Genomic DNA, 23,795 nt, shown 5'->3' with positions numbered 1-23,795 from the left:
GTGAAAGATGACCTGGATGACAGAACCAGAGTGGAAAACAACCTGGACGGCAGAACCAGTGTGGTAGACCAGAGCTAAGAAGGACTGAGAGTTACATTTTAGGTACTATAGCAGATCTCCGTGATTTTGATGAGAGATTCAGAGCCGTTTTTATAAACAAAGGCCACTCAGTTGAAAACTGAACTTTTGACTTGATTTATGAAAGAGAAATTTAGTACTGCTGTATGTTGCAATGTGTATGGCCCTAACACAAAATTTGAAAACTTATGTGAGTGGACAAGAATCAGTAAAAGAGGTGAGTGTGTGTTTGTTTGACATGTTGTCTCTCAGCGGAACAGCCTGACTGCTCCAAACCTAGCTACAATTTATAATCTTCTTAAATGCAACAACTTTGTAAAGATCAGGCTTCACAGGCTCCTTGAGCCTCCTTCTAATGCAACTTGAGAATGGATTTACCATCAATTGAGCAAAATGAACACTAGTGGTGATAATTTTAATGGCTGAAACTAGTTAAGCTAAAATGTTATCAAATCTCTTTCTTTGATGTCTGAATGGGTTTGCTAAGCCTGTGGTGGAGTTACTGAAGTGTTGGTAGCCTGTATATAGTTGTTTACTAGATAGAAAAAAAATGGCAAGACCAACAACAAAATGTCATTTCTTACTTTCTGGACAAGAATAGCATAGATAGTAGCTTTTTGATGCACTGCAGTGTCACATTGTGGTGGTGATATACAAACATCTAATGGTAGCACTCATTTTGCCACTTTCTCTCTCAATACTTTTCTTTGACTGCTTGGTTCACACCAATGAAATTATATAGAACATGCTGACCAGGTTTCTACTCTATTTAGAGCTAATTTAATATGGGCTCTGCTACTAACAATAACCATACATTTTTTATTTTTTAGCAGGAAAAAAAGGATTAATATTTCCTTACTTGTTTGGAAGTTAATATCATTATGTTAACAGTTAATATGTTTGCTCCAACATGCAGATCATCTAGTGTGCAGTGAGGAAGGCTCATCACACAGTGGATCACTCCTTTTGGACAGCTCTCCATCGAGTCAACCTGTCAATGAAGCTTCCAAAAACTTGTTCAAAGTATACGACTCAGTGAAAAGAAGCAGCATCCTCCTACAAAATGAAAGACTGCTGATACATACAGCGAATCGTCCAAAGATGAAGACACCCATTCCTGGATTGATGAATTACACTTCGTGGATGTGGACAAAACTGTGGTATTGTCGGGTGATTGGATTAATGTTGCAATTATCAATGCTAACCAATATAATATGAACAAGTAGTTCAAACAAAATTTCAAGATGTTGGCTATTGAGTTATTTGATTGTTGAAAGTGCTTTCACTCAAGTTATACATGACAGCAACAGAAATCACTGGGTGACAATTAGTAACTCAACCAGAAAAGATGCGTTGGTTTTTGATAGTATGTTTTCTTATCACAACTAATGCAAGTGGCCTGTTTACTGCACACCAACAAAATCAGAATTTACCTTTAACTTTGTAGATGTTCATAAACAGACTGGATGTAATGATTGTGGTTTGTTCAGCATTGCATATGCAGTGCTCCTGTGTTTAGGTGAAAACCCTGGCACATTAGTATTTGGCTACCCTATAAGATGTGTAGCCATCTCTCATCTTGTATTGAACAACAATGTTTTTCTATGTTACCAATCAGAGGCAAAAGAAGAAAAATCTGAAAATAAACTGAACATGCAAAGGCTTACTGGATGCCTGGCATGCCACGTTGACCTCCAATGATATGCTGTTTGGAGTGTTCAGAATGGTACCATGGGGATGTATGCATTTCTCCAGTTTCTGTTGAAGCACCTTAGACAAAGAATGTACGCTGGAGTTGTCAAAACTGTGTTGAAACTAATTAGTGTTTAGTAAGTGTTACAGTGTAGTCTATCGTTGTACCATTTATTTGCTGTACTGCTTTTAATTTAATTGTGTTAATTTACTGTATATGCTAATACTTTGTCACTTATTTTACTCGATGATGTTGGTGTTATCAACATAGTTGTATTCAATTTTTGCTGTTCAACTGTGTATTCTTGCTTCCTGTAAGAATTTTCAAGTTTTCACTGTGGCATCAACCTATGTAGCAAGGTTAAATTAGACATACTGTATAGCTACATACATAGTTGAGACTTGGGGACTGGTCCAAGTTGAGAGACAACCTTTAAGTTTATTAGTACTGTAATAAAACAGACATAATACTGCGACTACTAGTTTTTATGCTATAGCTTTGCAGACATGATAGCTATAGATTTAGAGTTGAATGTAGTCTATAGAACTTCCCTTATAGATCTAGCCGTTCCAGGACGTCCATGGCCACCAAGAAATACTATAGTTGATGCGCTGGGGGGGAACGTGTGTCTGCTCTGTTCCGTTCCGGAGAATAATGCCACGGAATATGCCATTCCGTTCCATGGAATAATGGTAACCTAATAATGACGCAGGTCTGGTCCGTAGATTATACTGTGGGTCTGGTCTGTACATTATACCCTACCCTACCTGTTGTACGGCTTTGTTTTACAGCCATGCGTTTCTATTGCGTGTCGCCAGACCACCCTTGTGGGCTGGGGGCGAGACTAACACCCGGTCCACCCGACTCAGAGGTCCTAGCTGTCCTTGCAGTCTTTATAGTACTTTGAACCCTTGTAGTGACAAAACTCAGTATCAATTTTACCACTTACCGATTATAAACAGGATCACGGAACCTTTCAGTAGTTTCTGTCACAACATGGATGGATGGAGTAGTCTCGCCACAGCGCGCAGGGCTAGGAGGACGACGCGCGAACGGAAATATACTGTTTTATTGTTTACAGGGCGTGACTGTAGAAAGTTGTTCCTTTGACAATTTAGTTGTTAGTCAGTTACTACGTGTACAAGTGATAGACATGGATAGAAGTTACCATGAAGGACTAAACCAGTTTATAACACCTGAGAAGGGTAAGTATACTAATATCCGGATACATTACAGTGTAGTATACGGAGTACACATACTACAGCTACCAGTACTCCACTACTGAAGGATCTTCATAACCACATTACTCCAAATTATGCTATTCGTTGGAGTGTGATAGGAACACTACTGGGTCTACCCAAAGGAAGACTTGACATCATAAAATATGACAATCATGATAAGGCTGAGCCTTGTTGTGATGCTGTGTTGGAGGAGTGGCTTGAAGTGGACCCCTCTGCTAGTTGGGAGAAGTTGTTTAAAGTTATCGAGTCACCTGCAGTGTCCAGTGATCAAGCTCCTGATAAAGGTGACTAGCTATATTGTGTGTATAGCATGTGTATGTAGGTAAACAATTATTGCTATTGTGTTGTCTTCACTAACTATAGTGACCTCCAAACCTGACATGAACAAGTCAACGGTCACTGATCAAGGTAGAGTGGACACATTATTGTGTGCTCAATTTTATGTGTTGTTAATAGGAGTCTCCATATTGTCCGACAGGGTGAAGCAACTTAGTATACAAAAAAGGTTTGCTGTTGACAAAGATGCTTGGCCACCAAACCGACCGAAGGACTTTATACCAGTTTTACTAATTCACTATCAAGGCGAACATACTGTCGAACAAGCAGCTGCACTTCAGTTGGCTGAATCAGTCCAATTAGGCGGTGTTCATCCCAAGCATTACCCACAAGATAGCCATCAATCACTGAGAGAAGCACTTGATAACAGTAAGACAACTAAACAGCTAGTTGATATCTTAGCTCCACTACAAGAGAGTGATGATGCGCATTTCATTTTAGTTGAGGGTTTGCCTGGCATTGGGAAGTCTTCACTAATGCAAGAAATTGCATACAACTGGGCAACAGGAAAGTGTTTACAAAAGTTTAAGTTAGTTCTCCTCCTCCAGTTGCGTAGTCCAGCTGTGCAGCAGGTGTCACTTGTTGATGACCTTCTTAAGTTGTTCTGCAAAAGAGACAGGAAAGCTACAGAAATTGCCACGGCATCTAGTGATTACCTCTTTAAGAATGGTGGCAAAGACATTGTTCTCCTTTTTGACGGATACGATGAATTCCCAGTTAACTTACAGGAAGATAGTTTAGTTGCTGATATACTGGAACGTCAGGTGATACCTCATTGTGGCTTGGTAGTGTCGTCTCGTCCACATGCCTCGGTGGGACTACGAGAAGATGCAACCATCAGAGTTGACATCTTGGGCTTTGCTGAAGATGAGCGAAAGCTATACATTGAACAGTCTCTGAAGGGACAGCCACATGCAGTCAAAGAGCTCACCGAATATCTTGAAGGTAATCTGACTATCAATGGCCTGTGTTTCATCCCCTTCAACATGGCAATCTTGATTTACCTGCACAAAAAAGGAATTCCCCTTCCCAGCAGTTCTACACAGCTCTACAATTACTTCATCTGTCTTACCATCTGTCGACATCTTGCCAAGTCTAGTCAACCTCTTGATAACACCATCACTGATCTAGCCAAACTCCCCGAGCCCTATAGTACAATACTTCAGCAGTTATCAAAACTATCACTTGAGGGTCTTAATAACAACAAGCTAATCTTTACTTTGGAGGAGATGAGAGCAGCTTGTCCAGGCATTGAAGCTATCAAAGGAGGCCTAAACGGATTTGGGCTACTGCAGGCTGTTGAGCACTTTGGGCTGGCTGGGAAAATGATGACATTCAACTTTGTCCACTTTTCTATTCAGGAGTTTTTGTCCTCTTACCATATCACTCAGCTTCCACCAGACGAAGAGCTGCGAGTGCTCAAAGCGAAATTCTGGAGCGATATTCATTCCAACATGTTTGCAATGTACACCTTGCTTACCAAGGGACAGCGATCTGCTTTTAAACAATTTCTCTCTGGCGGGGACAACACGATCGCTATCACTGAAACATACTTGAAGGATCAACTGAAGTGTCTTCGACTATTCCGCTGCTTCTATGAGGCCAATGACAAAGCCTTTTATACTTCTATACAACAAGGAAAAACTTTCAATGATAAAGTAATCAAACTTGAGAGGACTAGCCTAACCATTTATGATGTTGAGTGTGTTACACTCTTCCTTACCTGCACACCTTACAAGGAGTGGAAGAAGCTTAACTTGTTCTCCTGCCATATCCACGATAGTGGTTTTCATGTCCTTCACCGCAATCTGATGTCACATGATGTCACAGTTGCATTCCTTAACTTGACGTGCAATAACCTCACTAGATCTTCCTCTTCCTCCATTAGTGACCTCACCATCCACTGTAGAGCGGAAGAGTTGAGGATTAGTAGTAACCACACCATCGGAGAGGACCCTGCTCTCTACAACATGTTGACCCATCCCTCCTCTAGGCTAGTGAAACTGTACATGAGTAGTACCAGCTTATCATTACCATCAGCTATTACCCTCTTCACTACACTAGCAAAGGGGAACAAACTGAAGGAGCTCTACATTGATGACAATCCCATCACTGATGAAGCTTGCAATGTCATCGCCACTACAATCAGCAACAACACATCACTAGTTGTGCTGGTGATGAGGGGCAACCAGATCAGTGGAGAAGCTGCTCAACGTCTAGTACAATCCCTCCAGCACAATGACACATTAGAAGAGCTATGGCTACCCCGTTACACTGAAGATGTTAAGAAGAGGATTAAATCACTAGAGGAAGAAATTAACAAGAACAGAGGAAGTAGAGGATGTCAAACAAGACTGCACACTATTAGATGTTAGTAGTTACTTTTCTTTAGTTTTCACTTTGTACTATTTTATGACTGTAATGGCTGCAAGTGTCATTTTGTTCTGATTTTAATAAAAATTGAATTAGTTTGTTAAAACTATCACTGGGCGAAAAGTTCCATGTCAGCTTGTAGGTAATGAGTATAAAATGTGCATGAAATTTGACATTTCAGCAACATTTCATACTCAGAAAATTAGTGGATTTCAGTAAAGTTTCATACAGAGGATAGAGAAAGATTTACTGCATCTAGAATGGTGCTGGAAATGAGGCAGTGGAGAAATGTACATTTTAACACTGTGAAATGCATACAGGATTAGGGACCCGCCGATTATGCTGGCATAATTTTGAGCATAATAGGTACCTAAAAGCATTGAGCATAATGCCAGCATAATAGGTTAAATATTTGTACGATAGTATAAATTCTTGCTGGAAAATGACAATTGCAAAATAAGATCGATATACTCTAATAGAGCAGTCAGTAACTCTAATAGTACAATCATACAACTGACTGTTCTATTAGAGTATATCGATCTTTTCTCTTAAATGCAGCAAGAATTTATTATTTGTGTTCCAGCCACTCATTTTTTTCTTTCTATACAGTGTTAAACTAATAGCAAAGCATATGAACTAAGGCATGAACATTGAGCATAATCGAGCATAATAGGTAAATATTGAGCATTAATTTAAGCATAATAGGTGAATTTTTGAGCAGTGCAGCATAGCATAACAGGTAAAATTATGAGCATAATCGGCGGGTCCCTATACAGGATGTAAAAAATCCTGTAGCTGAAATCAACATTTTCTATATTGTGCATCTGCTTTATACTGCGCTAGTAATATAGCTAGCAATGTCTCGCTCCTGTGTTGTATTTACTACCCACAATACGTATTTTATTAATAAGTAAAAAAAGCACATCATTTGTACAGCAACTATAATTTTCAGTTCACAAAATGAAGTTCTTGACACCTTCAGGATTCGTTTTCTCTGAGGGATGTTACATTACTAAAATTAATGTAGATTTGCTCTTTTACTTCTGTCTGTTGAGTGCAGCTTTCTTCTCATAATCTGTTTCATCACTAGTTATATATAGTTCTTATAGGTAGCATCTGTAAAAATTTTGTTACAATAAAATATTGCTATGGAAATTTTTTTCTGTGGCAAACCTTGAATTAATGTATACTATTTCTGGTACAGTGTCATTCATAGCTTTCACAAGATCCATCCATGATCACAAGTTTCTCCACTGCCAAACTTCAATAGACCACAAAATACTCATTTCCAAGAACTATAGCAGAACTTTCATCTACAAGACATCATCAGCAGTCCAAGTTTTGAAAGCATCAGTAACTACTTGTGTCACTTCCTTTGGAAACTTTACGTAGCTAGGTGATGTTGATGGCGGATCCCACTGCCATGCAATGACAGATAGCAAATTAATAGCGAATCATGCCACATCTTCTTACCTCACAATTGCTACAAATGCAGCTCTTCCTATATGTCTTTCTGCAAAGTTCCCTATGTGACTATGTCAGGGTAGCTTGCTCTTGTAGTCATCTATAAAGTAGACTTAACCAATTCACTGTGAGGTAGTTGTGCTAGAGATGATGAGTGCTTGTGGAATGCACCCAGTTGACTCTCAACCCGGGGGTGTTATCCTCTATTCCTTTTGCCAGCAAGCAACATGTGATTTTGTAGCTGCGAAATTATGCGTGTAGCACTGTAGCTAGCTACTGTAGCAAAGGTACAATTGTGGCGTTGCTAGAAACTGGCGGAAAAGGATGGAAGAGGCGATATCTACGAACGATCATAAATTGCTGTGACAGCCTTTTATAGCTATACCTGCAGGTAAGTCTGCCATGGAGCACAAGCACTGTTCTAGTTCTGGATGACAACAAGCTGCATCATAGCTATAGCCTCATTATTAACTGCGAACGATCGGAAGAAACATGCAGCAAAGGTGATTGTGTGCAATCTGTGCATGCATGCATGGCATGCTGTTGGTATATACATATAGGCGGCGGAAAGGGGGGCTAGGGGGCTGAAGCCCCCCCTCGGTCTGCTGAGGGGGACTTAGCCCCCCCTCAGAATGATATCACGCCCGAAATTATCCTTCTTGGAGTGGGGCTGAAAACCGCGATAAGATTGAGATACTCTAATAGAGCAGTCACTCTAATAAAGCAGTCACAGTCTTAGTTAGAGCAATGTGTGGCGAGCTATGTAAAGATTTTATGTAGTTTATCAGCTATAAATCCGTAGCTGGTGAGGTGGGCAGCTTTTGTCAGTTGGTTGCGACTTTTTTTTTTTTCATCTCACCTTACCAAACCAGAGACAAAGTAGTCCATAAGTCTGGGTCAGCCCAGCCCCCCCTCATATCAATTACTTCCTCCGCCCCTGGGTATATATATATACGAGCATGAAAGAGTAGTGACCTCATCCATGCGCAGCCATATAGCTATAGTGCTGTGGATTTTTTAATTAAATTTTTTTCCCGGGATGCCTGCACCCCTTGCCACCACCCCCAGCACCAGATGGTAAAAGTGCTGGACAAAAAGACTGTAAACTCAAAAATAACAATGAGATGGCAACACTTGGCCTTCCGAAATAGCAAGGTCAAGTGCTCCAATAATCACAGGGCTGCCACGGTGTGACCTTGCTCCACGCAAGCAGGTCACTACTGACCTGAGCAAAGAGAAGCTGGTGGAACATCTAATCCATGATACAACAATGCTGTAAGATTGGCCCCTTTGAGTAGATAGCATAGAAGTTAGACGCTTATAAGCAACTGTAGCTGCACTACCCATTCCTCCAAAAGTGGAGAAAACCAATGGAGTGAATGAGCTCATTTCAACATCTCTTATTCTCTGTTCATACATCCTTTGTTTATCTCTTTCAAACCTTCTGTACAAGGAAGAAACCGCTGTGTTTCGATAACTGGGAACAGTTGGATTGAAAATTCTAACATCAAAGAAAGCCTTCTGATGACGACTTCCCCAAAAACCATGTGCACTTACATCTAAATGTGCCTCATCCTTCACATTAGCTGTGGCATAGCGAAAGGACTCACCAGACAGGGGTTGCATCACTGGTTCAATGGCCACATTATGACATACTTCAGACAGAGCAGCAGCAGTGAAGTCCCTAAGTTCATTATGACGTAGAGTAGGGAAACCACCTGTAGCACAATTCATTGCATGATCAACAGTAAAGCCATGACCACAGACACACTTAACAGGTAGACCATTGGGCAACCAACCATATCGTAGACACAGTGCATCCCTAAATCAGCCTTTATGGAGTGCAAAACCATGTTCTTCAATAGGAAGCACTGATAACCATGATGAGGCACCTTTCTCACTAGATAAAGAAACAATACGACGTAAACTAGCTGGCAACTGTGTTGTGAGTTCCGATTGCTTACAAACCAGCTGCCGATGTCTCAAAGCTATAACATCAGCCTTAGCTTGACGCTGGGAACTAACCACTGACATCCTAAAGCAAGTCTGTTGTTCAATGATCTCCTTGGTTAAAGATGAGGTAACTTGAATGGAAGAATCAAATTCAAAGTTAGCATTAGCAGAAGGGTTGCACAGACCCAGGCCTCCCATTCGTGCTGGAAGAGAAAACAACTCTCGCTCTAAATCACTGACAAATTTTCCAGTAACAGCAGGAATAAATTCTGTAAAAATAGTTGTTTCAAGAGGTTGAAGATAGTCAGAAATTCTGGGCAGCGTTCGTAAAAAATATGTCCACTTACTAATAAGACCATGCATGAAAGCACAATAAGCAGCATGAGGCTGAGTCTTTGCAATCACACTTAACTTCCGCACACAAGACACCCAATACTCAACCTTCTCATTCACATAATGCTGGACAAAGGTAGGAGATCCTATAGCAGCACCAAGGTGACGCTTACCCTCCACTGTGATACCCACACCACATCCATCAAAAAGATTCTTAGCTAAATCTAGATGTTCTGCTTTCACAATCAGCCATGATTTAGATGGTTTTACATTGTAGCCAAATGCAGGACCCAACAATACCAGAAATTTGAGGTCATGGGCCTACTGATTAAAAATTAAATTGACATACAGTGTTGGATTGGCAATATATCTCAAATAGCGGTGTACAATTTCCGCTCTGCAGTGAAGGTAATGAAATTTTGTATAATAGAGGTTAAATGACCCATTTGGTAGGATTGAAGTCCGTCTACATGTGGCAATACAGACTATGGTTCGGTAGGCCCAAATGTATGGGTTTAACATACAATAAACTCACTCACCCTACGAAGTCGGTTGAGTCTGTATGTAACCAATCATTTTCACCTTATTATTAACGCGTAGGCTAAAACCTTCGCTAAATACAGCCATCTACTTATGGTTCCAGGCCGTCCATAAATGTCCACTAGCGGTGCTCCAACAAATTAGAAACTGCTTCAGTCTATGACGTATTGCCTACGTCATTCGTCATTAATAGGCAAATCCAGCACTGACCTTACTTAGAAAGCTCAATCCAACTAATTATAGGTGTTCTGTTTTCTCCAGCAAGTAAACTACGAAAGTAGTAGCTAGCTGAAACTGGCGCCAAATGAGATAGTCTACTTTTCAGGGTATATTAAAATCACGTACATCGAACTAGAAAATGCTTGTAATAAAATCAGCAGACTATGATGGGTGCTGTTTTAAAGTAAGGAGTTTTGAGCATATATGCACGTACACAGTGCAAAACCTAGAGCATGCTTTAGCATGCTCTCGTCTAGGGGGCCTGGGGGCATGCCCCCACAGAAGATTTTTTGAGAATTTACCCATCTAAGGTTAAATCTGGTGTAAATTTGGACCAAAAATTGCTCGACTAGTTATGCTAGCGATAATAACAAAGCAAAACTACTGAAGTATGATGTGATAGACCAGCTTCCTCCAGGACAAGACACTTATGGCGTACGCGTTGTGATACAGACTACATTATAGTCAATCAACTCAATTAATTTAAAAATGCAATAACATGCACACATGCATGCACATTAGAAACAATCATCAGTTTAGTCAGTGACTTGTGGCTTCCGGATGAATGGTTTTGTATAGACGAGCTGCAGGCTATAAAGGAACATGTACTTGTAAATTACAACAGAAATTGAAAAAAAATAAGAAACAAACAGTTTATATCTCACACAATGTTCCTTAACTGAGAAAGTTAAAGCACACAAACAGTTATTTCGAGTATCCCTTTGATGTGGTTAACACTCTAATTTATGAGGTATAAATGTGCCATGATTAAACCATGCAGACACAGACACACACTACATACACAGTATGGCTTTGAAGTGTACTAAGTGGAAGCAAATTTTGAGGTTAGTGCAAGATAATATTGTGGTTAGGGACTAAATGGCTTCAAACCCTTTGGAATGTGTTGGTTTCAATCATTAGACATTTATTCCAACATATGCATAGCTTTAAAAACATTGCATTCAAAAGTGATTGTATTATATGAATATTTTACACAGGTTGTCTACACTAATGCACACGACCAAAAATGTACCAAATTTCTGGTAATGTATTAACACTTCTTTATGTATCCTTGCATGTGCTTACAATTGTCTACACAAGTCAGCAAAACCATATACATACATGATTGGAATAGTCAAATAACTATCTAAAGCTGTTAACACTATTAAATGTAAAATGCATATACAAAACTTCTAATTCAATGCATGAATAATAATGTATTAAGTGCATAATCTCATAGAAACCCTGCATATTATATTTTGTCACAATTCCTTGTCAGTTTTCAGTCGTTCCAGCAGCATCGTCCTTATGTGTAGCAATTACTTGTTGTGTTCCACCATATTCCCACTACAATGATCAATGTGTACTGTATAGCTAATCTATGACAGGTACAAAGAAAAGTATAGCTTACTTGGTAAAATCATTGTTAACAAAGTTATAGCTAATGATTGTGTAAAAGGTAGAGTAGGGCTTATCATACAGTACGATAGTAACTGTACAGTAGGGACCACAAAGGAGTAGACGTGGCCCACAAAATAATATCACCCAAACATCAGCCTCAATTTTCCCTTACAATGATGAGGCAGTATTAGTGAGGTAAAACTAAACCCAAACAAGCTTTCAGATCGACCCGAAATGCTTTCAACAAGTTCTTGATTAAAATGGTGTGTAACGGGTTGAACATAGCTGACAACGAAGTGTAATGGTAACTTCACTTTTCACATGATAATTGATATAGCTGGGGCATACGTTGCCTTTTCAGATGTGGTATGTGTGGGGTCACCAGCTATAATAAAATGATTTACAAAAAAAGTTAACAAACAAGTACACGAAAAATTTGGAATTTTCAACTAGAGTAGGGACGACAGTACATTGATAAAAAGTACTGAAACAAGTGCATAGGGGTAGTGAACAATACTAAAATACAGTTAAATAATAAGACGTGTTATATCCCTACTGTGCTTAAGATGCCAGAATGGAAATGCACAGTAGGGATGTAATACGTCTTATTATTTAACTGTATTTTAGTATTGTTCACTACCCCTATGCACTTGTTTCAGTACTTTTTATCAATGTACTGTCGTCCCTACTCTAGTTAAAAATTCCAAATTTTTCGTGTACTTGTATATAGAAGTCACTTCAGTCGGATGTTTATAAGGTAGAAACTAAAGGAGGTGAGTAGCTGCAGCACCGGTGGTATGATGGTTATGAACATTGCTTATGAGTATGGATGCCCGGGGTTCGAGCCCCTGCTGAGACTTTTTTTTCACTTTCTTGGGTTTTTGTCTAATTTTTTTTAATGCACGTGACTGCCGGTACTTTATAACTTGCCAACATAAAAACTTACTTGTAATTTTACGTGTAAAGTGGCTTCTGGCTCTCCTGCTGTCACTACACGGACATCGCTAATCTCCTTCACGCAATCCATAAATAAGCAAAGGTGTGGTACTGGGAATTATATAGAATTACACGTATGGTCAAGTCATCAGCACGAACAGGAGCGATGATTATATGGTTGTGCCTTCGTTCACAGGCGAATCTATCTCCGGTTAGTTCATGTCTCTAGACCTTGTAGTTTTCTCAAACATTATTTATTTTATTTATTTGATTATGTATTTATTCATTATTATTATTTATGACGTAATCTCAACTGCATTTCTTATTATTTTAGTACTTTACTAGGCCCGGGGCAAATACAACCAAGTACAATCACCAATGGGACAACCTACTAATGGGGCATGTACAAACAGTGCATAGCCAACACACTGTGTGCAGATCATGTAGAAAAGATGCACAGGAAATGATACATATGCATATGTACACAGTCAAGGGAGTTTAACTGGCATCAGAAAACCACAATACTAAAACACAACTGACACAAAACCAAGTTAAGTTAGCTATACTGAAAGTTTATATTGTAGGTGTGACGTGTCTTTGAAAATGACTCAGCAGTGAAGTGCGGCTATGCAGAACAAGGTACATGGTGATGGCTCAATTAGCAAATGATCCCAATCAAGCCAATATGGCACAATAGACTCCATTGTAACTCAGTAGAGGCCACTGGTGATGTGCCAGTATATTAGCGGTGTGACATTGGCACTAGTTGGCACAGTGATCAGTCTATAATATCATGTATACAGCCATGCACAACATACAAGAGATAGTTACACATTGTTGTATATGCAGCAATGCATCTTCTTGTTTATTACAGACTCACAGTAGCGTAGTAACTGATGAAGCCAGGTGGAAAATAATTCCAGCTGCTAGCAAGCCAGATGAAGGATGAAGATGTATAATACAACTACAAGTATTACATTACTCATTACCTTGTTGTTCACGAGTGCATCAGCTGGTTGTTTACGAGCGAATCAGCTGGGCATCGGCTGGTTGTTCACTGGAGTGCACATCCTGGATGCAAATTTTTTTAAATTTTATTTTAACTGCTTTTTAATGCAGGCAAGGCCTGCATTAAAGGTCTGTGGGCAACTGGTGTCCACAGCCAGAAAAAGTATACGTACAACTTATATTTACAATTGAATGTATAGAATTACAATCAAATTAAGTTAGCTGGCTAAAGTTATTACATACATTTACATTTGATATATAGTTGAACTATCCTATAATTTTAAAACTTACATGTGTATTTAATAATAAACTTACTTATATAAGTACTTATTTTAAGAGAGAACAAGAAAAAAAATTATTAATTACTGCTGAAGTTTGGTGGGTGAGGAGAATTGGAGCAGGTACTACAAGGGCAAACAAAGTGCAGACTGTGAGGATTGTCAGAGTCAAAATTGTTTGTAAAATACTGCCAGAAGATCTTGAGTAACTGTGATTTAATGGTGGAAAAAGGTTGATTTAAGTCAAGTACTGGTAGACCATTGTAGGTTCTTGGTAATCTGTTAAAGTAGAAGTTACTTTGTTTGTTGGATGATGTAAAATTGTGTTGCCTATACACAGTTACAAACATTTAAACTTACTTGTAATCTTTTTGTTTACGTGTAAAATGGCCTCTGGCTCTCCTGCTATCACTCCGCGGATGCTTAATGATCTTCTCCTTCACACAATCTGTAATTAAGCAAGGGTATGGTGCTGGGCGTTATATAGAATTACACGTACGGTCAAGTCATCAGCACGAACAGGCATACTTATTATATGGTTGTGCCTTCATTCACATGAGAATCTAGGCCTTGTAGTTTTCTCAAACATTATTTATTTATTATTTATTTATTTATTTATTCATTCATTCATTATTTATTACGTAATTTTAACCACATTTCATATTATTCTTAGTACTTGGTTGTATGTTAATTAATTAATTTATTTATTGTTACTAGGCAGATGGCAATTGCCGATGCGCCCAGGGGCGATCAACACCCCAAAGACATCACACATACACATAAAATATACAGCAAACAATTAGATAGATAATAAGTAATTAGTAAATGTATCTATGTTTTCTGATTCTATAACAGATACTGGCAAGCTGTACTTGGCTGTATAATTATTATCAAGTCTACCAGTTGAGCACTGGAGGGTTATAAATAGCACATTTAGCTAGATGGCCCTTCATGGAAAAACTCAATTAACTAGCATACCTGAAACAAAATGCAGTCCACAAAGCCGAGTTTCTTCAGTAGGTTGCCATCTAACGCGGCGAATAGCTGCAATCCATCTACGTCTTCGCTCAGGAGGATCTTTAGGAATTCGATAAAACCCAACGCCCTTACCCTTCCTATTATTTTTTTCATTTAAATTATTCAAACACACACAAAAAAATTGCAGATAGTTCATCAGTCAGAAGGAGGGAGCTTTCCCTCACTCACAGCAAGAGAAAAGTCAGTGAGATCTTTATGAGACCGACCAGCAGCAGAACGACTTCCACGAAGACAAATGATAGCCGAACGTAGTAGGAAAAAAGATAATCTGCAGCGAATAAAGGTGATCATAACATTATATTGTTGATTCTTCTTTGTAGCAAGGAGTGAGGCTGATCTTTTGTAGGTGGTTTCTGCAGGCTTGCTTATTCCTCCCAAAGCTGAGAACACAAGAGGTGTGAATGATGCCGTTTCAATTTCACGCACACGTTGTTCGTAAGTCCTACGCTTTTATTATTATTATTATTATTACTAGGACCGGGTCACACATAACCAAGTAAATTTGTTAACATATAAAACAACTCCAGTTAAGTGAATTTGTTCAAATAAATGAAGCCCATTTGTTTATATAGAGTTATGTTCAACTACTCTAATAAAACATACACATGCTCTAATAGAATGTTCATGTAATGGAAAATACTCTAATAGGTTACACATCCCCAGTGCAGTGGTCCCTTTAATGTTCGGCCATCGATACCCAAATGTTTTGTTATTCAAACAGAAGTGACTGTTCTATTAGAGTATTTTGTTTCAGAGTGTACACTGTATGTTCTATTAGAGTATTTGAATGGAATTCTGTGTATAAATCAATCGGTTTTAACTTCCCATTATTTAATGAATTTAAATAATAGAAGGACCACTGTACAGATAACAAGGGGAAAGCCATGTGCACAGTGTACATACACAAAATACATGGTAATATTATAAAGTTGATGTCACCAGTACCAATACAAAGACACTGAAAGCCCAGTACAACTTCGTAACAATGTTAAAGTATGTTATCAAAATTATAGGGAAACAGATGGATCAACCAACACAGAGAAAAACTATCATAAAAAGATTGGGAGTTATCCATCACTTAATTTTATCATATGTGCACACAACAGTCGCACATTGTAAGCTAATAATGGATATTATAGCAATTTATTAAACAGTGGATCCTCAATAATCTGAACAGCACTGTTCTCAAGTTGATAAAAGTAGTAAAATTGTTCAGATTATAAACTATAATACAGAACCCTATTCAAATACTGTAATAGAACAAACACTTGTTCTCAAAATACCCTAATAGAACAGTCATTTCTACTGTTGGGATTAGATTACAGGAGTTTGGGTTAGCGAGGATCTATACTGTCCACATACATTATAAGCTATATGCCAATAGTTTATATGATAGAATCTTAGTATGCACACTACCAACATGGCTACCCACTCCCAAAATGACTAGCTCAATACATTTACATTAGCACTGCTATTGTAGCCATCAGTACTCCAATATAATTGTAAAGTGATAGGTTTATTTGCTATGGTAGCTATAAGCCATGTTCACACACAAATTAATTTCATTCTACGAAGTGTACAGAAAAGTGTATCTACAATAGATTGGTCTTAGCCAGTAGTCACACATTCAAACTGCTGCAAGGTATGGTGAAAGTGATCTTTAAATAAGATGCTCAAAGCTATACTATCATTCTCTGACATGTGTGCCTATATGCACCAAATGGACAGTACTGATATGTCTAGGAAAGCTGTATACATGAAACACGAACAAGTATTATTTATAAGAAAAACTGCTTGTATCAGTGATTTTACGCACAAACTAACAAATTCACTCTAATTATAAGACGCTGCTTGTATTCATTTATCAATTAGAGTATTACAGTCTGCATGAATCTTATGTTTGATACTGTCTGTGAGCTTACATGGAGCCAAGCCCATGGCCACTAGCAAGAGTTCATAATATATAAAGAGAGGAGAGTATCCTACTTCAGTATATAGCCTGTGCATATGCATATCTCGAAGCGATGATGCAATGCCTATAGTCAATTTTAATGTGTTAGTTGGTCAGGTATCTACTCAGCATTAAGTTTCAATAACCCTTGTAGTTTGCAATAAGCAGTCCACTGATGACATTGTCAACACTGTATGTGTAACTTGATATGACATCCTAAAGAAATCAAAGGTTTACTGTATTACTTCGAGATACACACCCTGTACATGATAACGATAAGTGGGTGTGGCTCATAAAAAAAATAGATTGTATATAGCAGGACTAAGTTAAAACACTTCAACGTGAACTAATTGATCCATCGCACACATGATCCAATCCAGATATTTGATTGCGCATCGGATGATCTAACCCTATGAAAGGGATCAGTGGACAGCTCACTGTGACTGAACACTAAATCTACAAGGCAGACATTTCAGCACAACAAACATTCAGGATACAAATTCATCCTTCTGTCAGCCTACAACATCTGCAACAGTGTAGAGCCAATTTAGAAGTAAATTTAATAAAAATTAAATAGTGTGTATTTTGCCAAATTGACAACTGCAAATTGCCTAAATATTATTTTGTTGTTACACAGCATTTACACATGCTTTGAGGTTATGCTATGACATTATCACTTGTCAGCAGAAGTCTACCAAGTAAGTGGGCAAAAGACAATACCAGTTAATCAGTTTTTCCATACCGGTTCACAACACTATTACACAGAAAACAAGCGTCAACTCTGTGCTCGGTGTACACAATTAATAATATTATATGGTCAACTTATATAAAGCTAACGTCCCCAATACCATGTACAGTATGACACTGAATAGGGCCATTATCAACCCCATCTGCTTTATTCTCAGTAAAACCTAGTAACAATACTACAGTATGCTATAAAAATTATAGCATTACAGATGGACCGGCCAACACAACACAGAGTAACATTATTAAAGAAAGATTGAATGATATCCACTACTTAATTTTACTGAATGTACATACAATAATCACATATGTGACCATCTCAGTGAAAACCTGTCTAGTTCGCACAACCTCCAAATATTTTTTTTTAATTTCTCAGCATTATCTGCATAGTCCAAGAAATGGTTCACCAAAGTTTCAGCCTTCTGTGGTGAGTAGTTTTGGAATTACAGTGCTAGAAAGTAGGAAGAACAAGGAAATCAATTTGTACGGTGACTAAACTAAAAATAAACTACAGGCGCTTGCATTCGCAGTCATACCCTGTAACTTCCATTTGGATTAGTCTACAAAGTTGAAATTTGGCTTACAATGTTCACCATGGATTGGCAGACCAACTAAGGTATAGTTTTTGCCTTGCATTCACCTGTGCATAAGGGTATGAAGGTGGTTTTGTTAAAAAAAAAACAGCAATAACTTTGTTTATGTCTACTGCTCTGTAAACAAACTCACGTGACACACAAACCATTGGAAGATTCTAAAACAAAGATGGTGCATAGTTTAATTGATTTGAATCTTCCTTCTTTGAGTACTGGCCCGATAAAAACTTGTATATTTTTTTCTTGTAGCATGTGTAATTTTACGGATTATTTTAAAATTTCTATTTTCTAAATACTCATGCTTGTGCGAACTAGACAGGTATTCGCTGAGACGGTCACATATCGTAAGTCATCATACATACGTACTGTACACAGTCATACATTACAAGCTATATGTAACAACAGACATTTAACTAGAACATAATTATATTAGTATCCTATAGCATACTGTATGTATGCGATATATAGACTATTGTTATGCGAGTAGTTAGCAACAAGTTTATAGTTGTTTGCGAGTGAATCTTTGGGTTTGTTTTGGGACGTGAACAGGCAGCACTGCTATAAGACAGAATCTTAGTACAAACTCCACTAACACTGTTACCATCCACAAATTGAATAGCTCATTACATCTACATTTGCACTGCTATTGTAGTCATTATTACTCAGTGTTAACAATATTGGTTTGAATGCTGTAGTAGCTATAAGCCATGTTATCTACAATAGATTTGTCTTGACCAGCAGTTGCACATCTAGTGCTGCAAGCATATGGTAAAAGCAAATGTTCAAAGTATATTATTTATCTTATGACACATGTGTCTGCATCATTAGTGTACAACATGCACAGTACTGATATGTCTACAGAAGCTGCATACACATGAAACACAAACAAGTCTTATAAGAATGACTGCTCTATATGAAAAACTATTTCTTGGTGCCCCTTACTCGATCCTGAGCACAGTAAACAGAGTCTTTTATCATAGAAATTTTGTTTTGCTACCTTTTTAATAGCTAAACAATGCTTGTACAGTAGCTACAAATAGTAAGTCACCACTTATGGACTAGTCACTAAATAACAGACCACACAGCGTAGTATCAGTGATTTGACAGTAGTACAAACTTGTAAATTTGGTCCAATAATAAGACTTTTCCCCTACTGACTATTGGCTAAAATCTCGTGAGTGTATTCTAATGCTTTTGCGCATTTTAATACTCAAATGGAATACCCTAAAAACTACTTGCAGTAAAGTAATAGTTGGAGTACATTACATAGAACTAACTTCCAAGTAAGAAAACATCGTTGCTTCCACCAATAATAGTGCTTTCCCTCATAGGAGACAAGGAGTCAAGCGCCTGGTTTAACGCGCAGGCGGCGCAGCGCATTTGAATTGGTTGCTATGAGCTACAAACCGGCCTTACTAGTTTCTGGGCACGCAAATAGGTTTTACGAGTGGTAACTAACGAGTTACTGGTTGTCAGGCACTGAAAAAGGATGGCGTTATATGGAAAACTGTATTCAATAACGAAGGCACGGAAGAAAAAAATCCCTTTTTATTTTTCCTGTTTTACTACCGTCTAACACAATCCCGGTGAGCATTTGTGTGTGTGCTAAGTAGTTTCGCTGTACATTAATTAATTATTTAATTAATTATTTATGACGTCACTTATTATTATTATTACTTGTTAAGTTAAAAATAATACTTGTTATTACTTGGTTATGTAATTATGTAATTAGCACTTTACAGTGACCAGCACTGAAGGTCTGACGGCAACATGTGCTGCAGCCTTAGGATTACCTAACCTAATTTCAGGGACTTAGACCTAATGAGCGGCTTGACTTACTGATAGTGTTGTTTTGGTTCTAAAGTACTAGAACTAAATACACTTTTAGTACAGCTATTTAATTTTAGTTTTGGTACACTAGAACTAAACTAAATTTATGAATAATTTTGGTTCAAAAACTATAACTAAACTAAAATTCTTTAAACTTCTGGTTCAAAAACTAAAACTAAACCAAAACCTTTTCAACTTTGAGTTCAAGAACTGGAACTAACTAAAAGGTTTCATGTAATCCTATGCCTAAAAGATTATTCCTATTAGTACTTTTCTTTGAAGATGTTGATGCTTGCAAATGATACACATACCACAAATGTGTTACCATTGATTCTGCTGATTAAGCATTTTTCTTTCTGCTATTTAAACTCAATTATTTAAAGCATTTGTTTATTTGTATAAAATGGCAAGTGGAGGTGGAAGACCAAAGTCAACTGGAGTATGTGGCTACTTTAGGTTTGATAAGATCAATGACAAAAGTGTATGTGGTGTAAAAACTAATGATGGTTCAGTTTGTGGTACAGAATTTAAAGGCCAGTCTTGATGAACTTGCCTGGGACAACCTTACTGCAACACAGTGGAAGCATTTAGAATTCATTCAACAACTACTTCAGCCATTTGCTCACCACACTAACATTACTTCAGCCGAAAACAGCACAACCATTGCAATGGTTATTCCTGTCCTTAAAGAACTAAACCTGCACTTAGAAGAAATGTGCAAAACCAGTGGAGTAGCTGTAGTATCCAGGAGAATGCTTATTGATTTAAACCGAAGATTTATGTTTGCTACCAATCCTGATATGCCTAATTTTGATCCAGTTTATGTAGCAACCACTTTGGTAAACCCTGCATATCGTAAGATACTGAATGATAAACAGCTAGAAAAGGCAAAAGAGTTCATATTACAACTAATGCATATTAACAGACACGCTGAAGAAACGGAACAATCGTCACCAGGAAGTCAAGAAAATGACAATGATGAAATTAATTTGCCAATTTCAAATGATGATCAAGATGGACAGCCCCCACCTGCAAAACGCTTTAAACATTTAGATCGAGTCAGTAGACTGCTAGATGAAGAAAACGATGAACAGGACCATCAAGAGAACATATCAACCACAATATCACTGGAGGAGCAACAATTGAATCGGTACATAGAATCCAAAGTTAGTAAAGATGATAAAAAATCGATCCTTTTGAGTTTTGGCAGAAGAAAAAAAATGAGTTTCCAGATCTGGCTTTAACTGCTTGCGAAATTCTCGCAACACCTGCATCATCAGCTCCTGTTGAGAGAATTTTTTCTTCAGGGGGAGAGGTTACCAGAAGTAAAAGAAATCGTTTAACAAACCGTAATCTAGAACGAGAGATATTCTTGCGAAAGAACAAAATGTACATTCAAATATAATTTAAATTCTTGCTGTGCAATAGATGTGTGAAAGTGTGCAACTGGGTATATTAATAGCCTCTGTATGGCAAGGGTTGAATTTGGTTTCACTGATTCAGATTCAGATTATAATATAAACTGAACATACTAGTAGTACACTAACTAAAACTAACTAAAATTGGGTACTGCAACTAATACTAACTAAAATTACAGAAGAGCTGGGTACTAGAACTAATACTAACTAAAACTATAGTTAGCTGAGAGTACTAGAACTAAAACCAACTAAAATTGCAGGTATTTAGGGGTACTATAGAACTAAACTAACTAAAACTACAGCTAACTAATGGTACTAAAACTAGAATCAAACTAAAATGATTTAGCAGTACTAAAACAACACTACTTACTGACTGACTGATAAGGTGTAACAGAAAAGAGGCCAAAGTAAGGGAAAAAACATCCCTCCAACCCCAGGATTCGAACTGCAGGTCACCCAATGTCTAGTCGGGGCCACACTCAGTCTTCCTCCAGGAGGGATGGATTTTCTTCCTTAAACCTAAAGTATTTATTATTAGCACTTTACAGTGACCAGCACTGAAGGTCTGAAATTTAGGCTGTTTTGGGTGGGTTCTACTCCACCTTGTTTTCTAATATACTCCACGCCTTCAAGCACAATATGACACATGCTCAAAATCGGGTTTGTCCAATCGCTATGCGTTGTTCATGTGCAGTGATTTAACGAGCGCGATTATTTAGTCACATGAGGACGCATAGTTGCCATGGCGCTAGTATTATCGTAAGAAACCAGCCGCTTTAGCCGAGCCTACAGCAGAAACAGCCGTGGATGAGGTAAGTAATCTGAGTGTAATGTGAAATAGAGTCTAAAGCAGTTATACGGGCACTCGTACGCTACTAAGGGCCTGAGGGTTTATAAATTTCATAGACTCCACATTGTGCCCGTATAACTATTATTTAGACCCTGTTTAGGCTGTTTTGGGTGGGTAATAAATCTCATATACTCCACCTTGTTTTCTAATATACTCCACGCCTTCAGACACAATATAGCATATGCTCAAAATCTAGGTTTATCCAATCGCTACGCATTGTTCACGTTCAGTGATTTAACGAGCGCTATTATTTTGTCACGTGAGGACGCATAGTTGCCATGGCGCTAGTATTATCGCAAGAAAACCAGTCGCTTTTTCCGAGCCTACAGCAGAAACAGCCGTGGATGAGGTAAGTATCTGAGTGTAATGTGAAATAGAGTCTAAAACAGTTATACGGGCACAATGTGGAGTCTATGAAATTTATAAACCCTCAGGCCCTTAGTAGATTGTACTTTTGGGGTTTGTCCACCCACATAATTAATTTCTCCAATAGACTGTTATGTGGTGTGCACATTATGCCTTAATCAACAACGAATAAATGATACTGGTAATGTTACAACTACAGTACAAGTAGCATTGTATAGGCTAATTCACATTACAACTACAGTACAAGTGGCATTGTATAGGCTAATTCACATTACAACTACAGTACAAGTGGTATTGTATAGGCTAATTCACATTACAACTACAGTACAAGTGGTATTGTATAGGCTAATTCACATTACAACTACAGTACAAGTGGCATTGTATAGGCTAATTCATTGTATAGGCTAATTCATTGTATAGGCTAATTCACGAAATAATGCATACATACATATTATGTTTGATTACACTAACAAATAGCTATGTAATCTGGTCTAGCCTTTTCAATTGACAACTCATAACTTGCCTTGTAGAAAAGGTAGTCACTTTACAACTGTTGCATAGTACAATAATATTTATGTAACAAAGTTTCAAGTAGATACATGTAAGGCATAGAGGTTAAATATGAATTATCAAATTTGGATATCTCAAAAGATTATTAATACAATTAAAATTGAGAGCGGGTCACATTAGAATCGGCGAAGACTAAGCGAAGACTCCATGTTACATATTGAGTAGTTCTGTAATCAGGGATGGGTTATGTGTACAATATTAGGGATGGATTTTCTGGCCTAAAATATCACCAGTCACACAACAGTATTTGAATAGTATAGAAATAAAAGTAATAAAATAAGGGAGGGTGCTTACATGTTCAGCTATATATACCAGTACACATTTAATAGTATAATATTCACTGAATTTATCAGACATTGCACACAGATGAGCAAGTTATTACACCTGAATTGTGTGAAATATTTCAATGACTTCATCCACGTCTTATCCATCAGTAGTTTTTGGAGAAGTACATAGTGAGCATCACCACGGACAAAGTAGTCCACCTGTACACCATTGACAGTGGGTGGCTCAGGTAATGTGTCATGCTCACATTCTCCTCCATACCAGTGATGGAGGTTACACACATGGTGAAGGGCACCT

At 37.9% G+C, this 23,795-nt stretch overlaps 1 protein-coding gene and 3 long non-coding RNA genes across 4 annotated transcripts; 1 reads left to right on the top strand and 3 right to left on the bottom strand.

Moving 5' to 3' along the window:
* Positions 1-1,800: 1,800 nt before the first annotated feature.
* Positions 1,801-2,797, bottom strand: LOC136263415 (uncharacterized). Its single transcript, XR_010704632.1, has 3 exons — positions 2,721-2,797; positions 2,162-2,218; positions 1,801-2,118 (listed from the first exon to the last, which is right to left on the bottom strand). It is a non-coding gene; the product is annotated as an uncharacterized lncRNA (long non-coding RNA).
* On the top strand, positions 2,608-5,778 carry LOC136263412 (nucleotide-binding oligomerization domain-containing protein 2-like). Its single transcript, XM_066057924.1, has 4 exons — positions 2,608-2,976; positions 3,036-3,296; positions 3,376-3,420; positions 3,469-5,778. Exons 1-4 carry the CDS (start codon positions 2,772-2,774, stop codon positions 5,721-5,723), a joined length of 2,766 nt encoding a protein of 921 aa, XP_065913996.1. The 5' UTR covers positions 2,608-2,771; the 3' UTR covers positions 5,724-5,778.
* Positions 5,779-6,613: 835 nt separating this feature from the next.
* On the bottom strand, positions 6,614-7,252 carry LOC136263024 (uncharacterized). Its single transcript, XR_010704423.1, has 3 exons — positions 7,195-7,252; positions 6,895-7,139; positions 6,614-6,837 (listed from the first exon to the last, which is right to left on the bottom strand). It is a non-coding gene; the product is annotated as an uncharacterized lncRNA (long non-coding RNA).
* Positions 7,253-10,689: 3,437 nt separating this feature from the next.
* Positions 10,690-19,691, bottom strand: LOC136263414 (uncharacterized). The gene is made up of 2 exons (XR_010704631.1): positions 19,457-19,691; positions 10,690-11,609 (listed from the first exon to the last, which is right to left on the bottom strand). It is a non-coding gene; the product is annotated as an uncharacterized lncRNA (long non-coding RNA).
* Positions 19,692-23,795: the final 4,104 nt, after the last annotated feature.

The sequence above is a fragment of the Dysidea avara genome, chromosome 8 (genome assembly GCF_963678975.1).
Source record: "Dysidea avara chromosome 8, odDysAvar1.4, whole genome shotgun sequence".
NCBI classification, from domain to species: Eukaryota; Metazoa; Porifera; class Demospongiae; order Dictyoceratida; family Dysideidae; genus Dysidea; species Dysidea avara.
This window is presented reverse-complemented; position numbering and strand designations above follow the sequence as displayed.

Excerpts from the sequence above, each read along its gene's own strand:
- LOC136263412 (XM_066057924.1), top strand. The coding sequence starts at position 2,772 with ATGGATGGAGTAGTCTCGCCACAGCGCGCAGGGCTAGGAGGACGACGC. Across the intron at positions 3,297-3,375 it reads TGATCAAGCTCCTGATAAAG|TGACCTCCAAACCTGACATG; the intron begins GTGACTAGCTAT and ends CACTAACTATAG. Across the intron at positions 3,421-3,468 it reads GTCAACGGTCACTGATCAAG|GAGTCTCCATATTGTCCGAC; the intron begins GTAGAGTGGACA and ends TGTTGTTAATAG.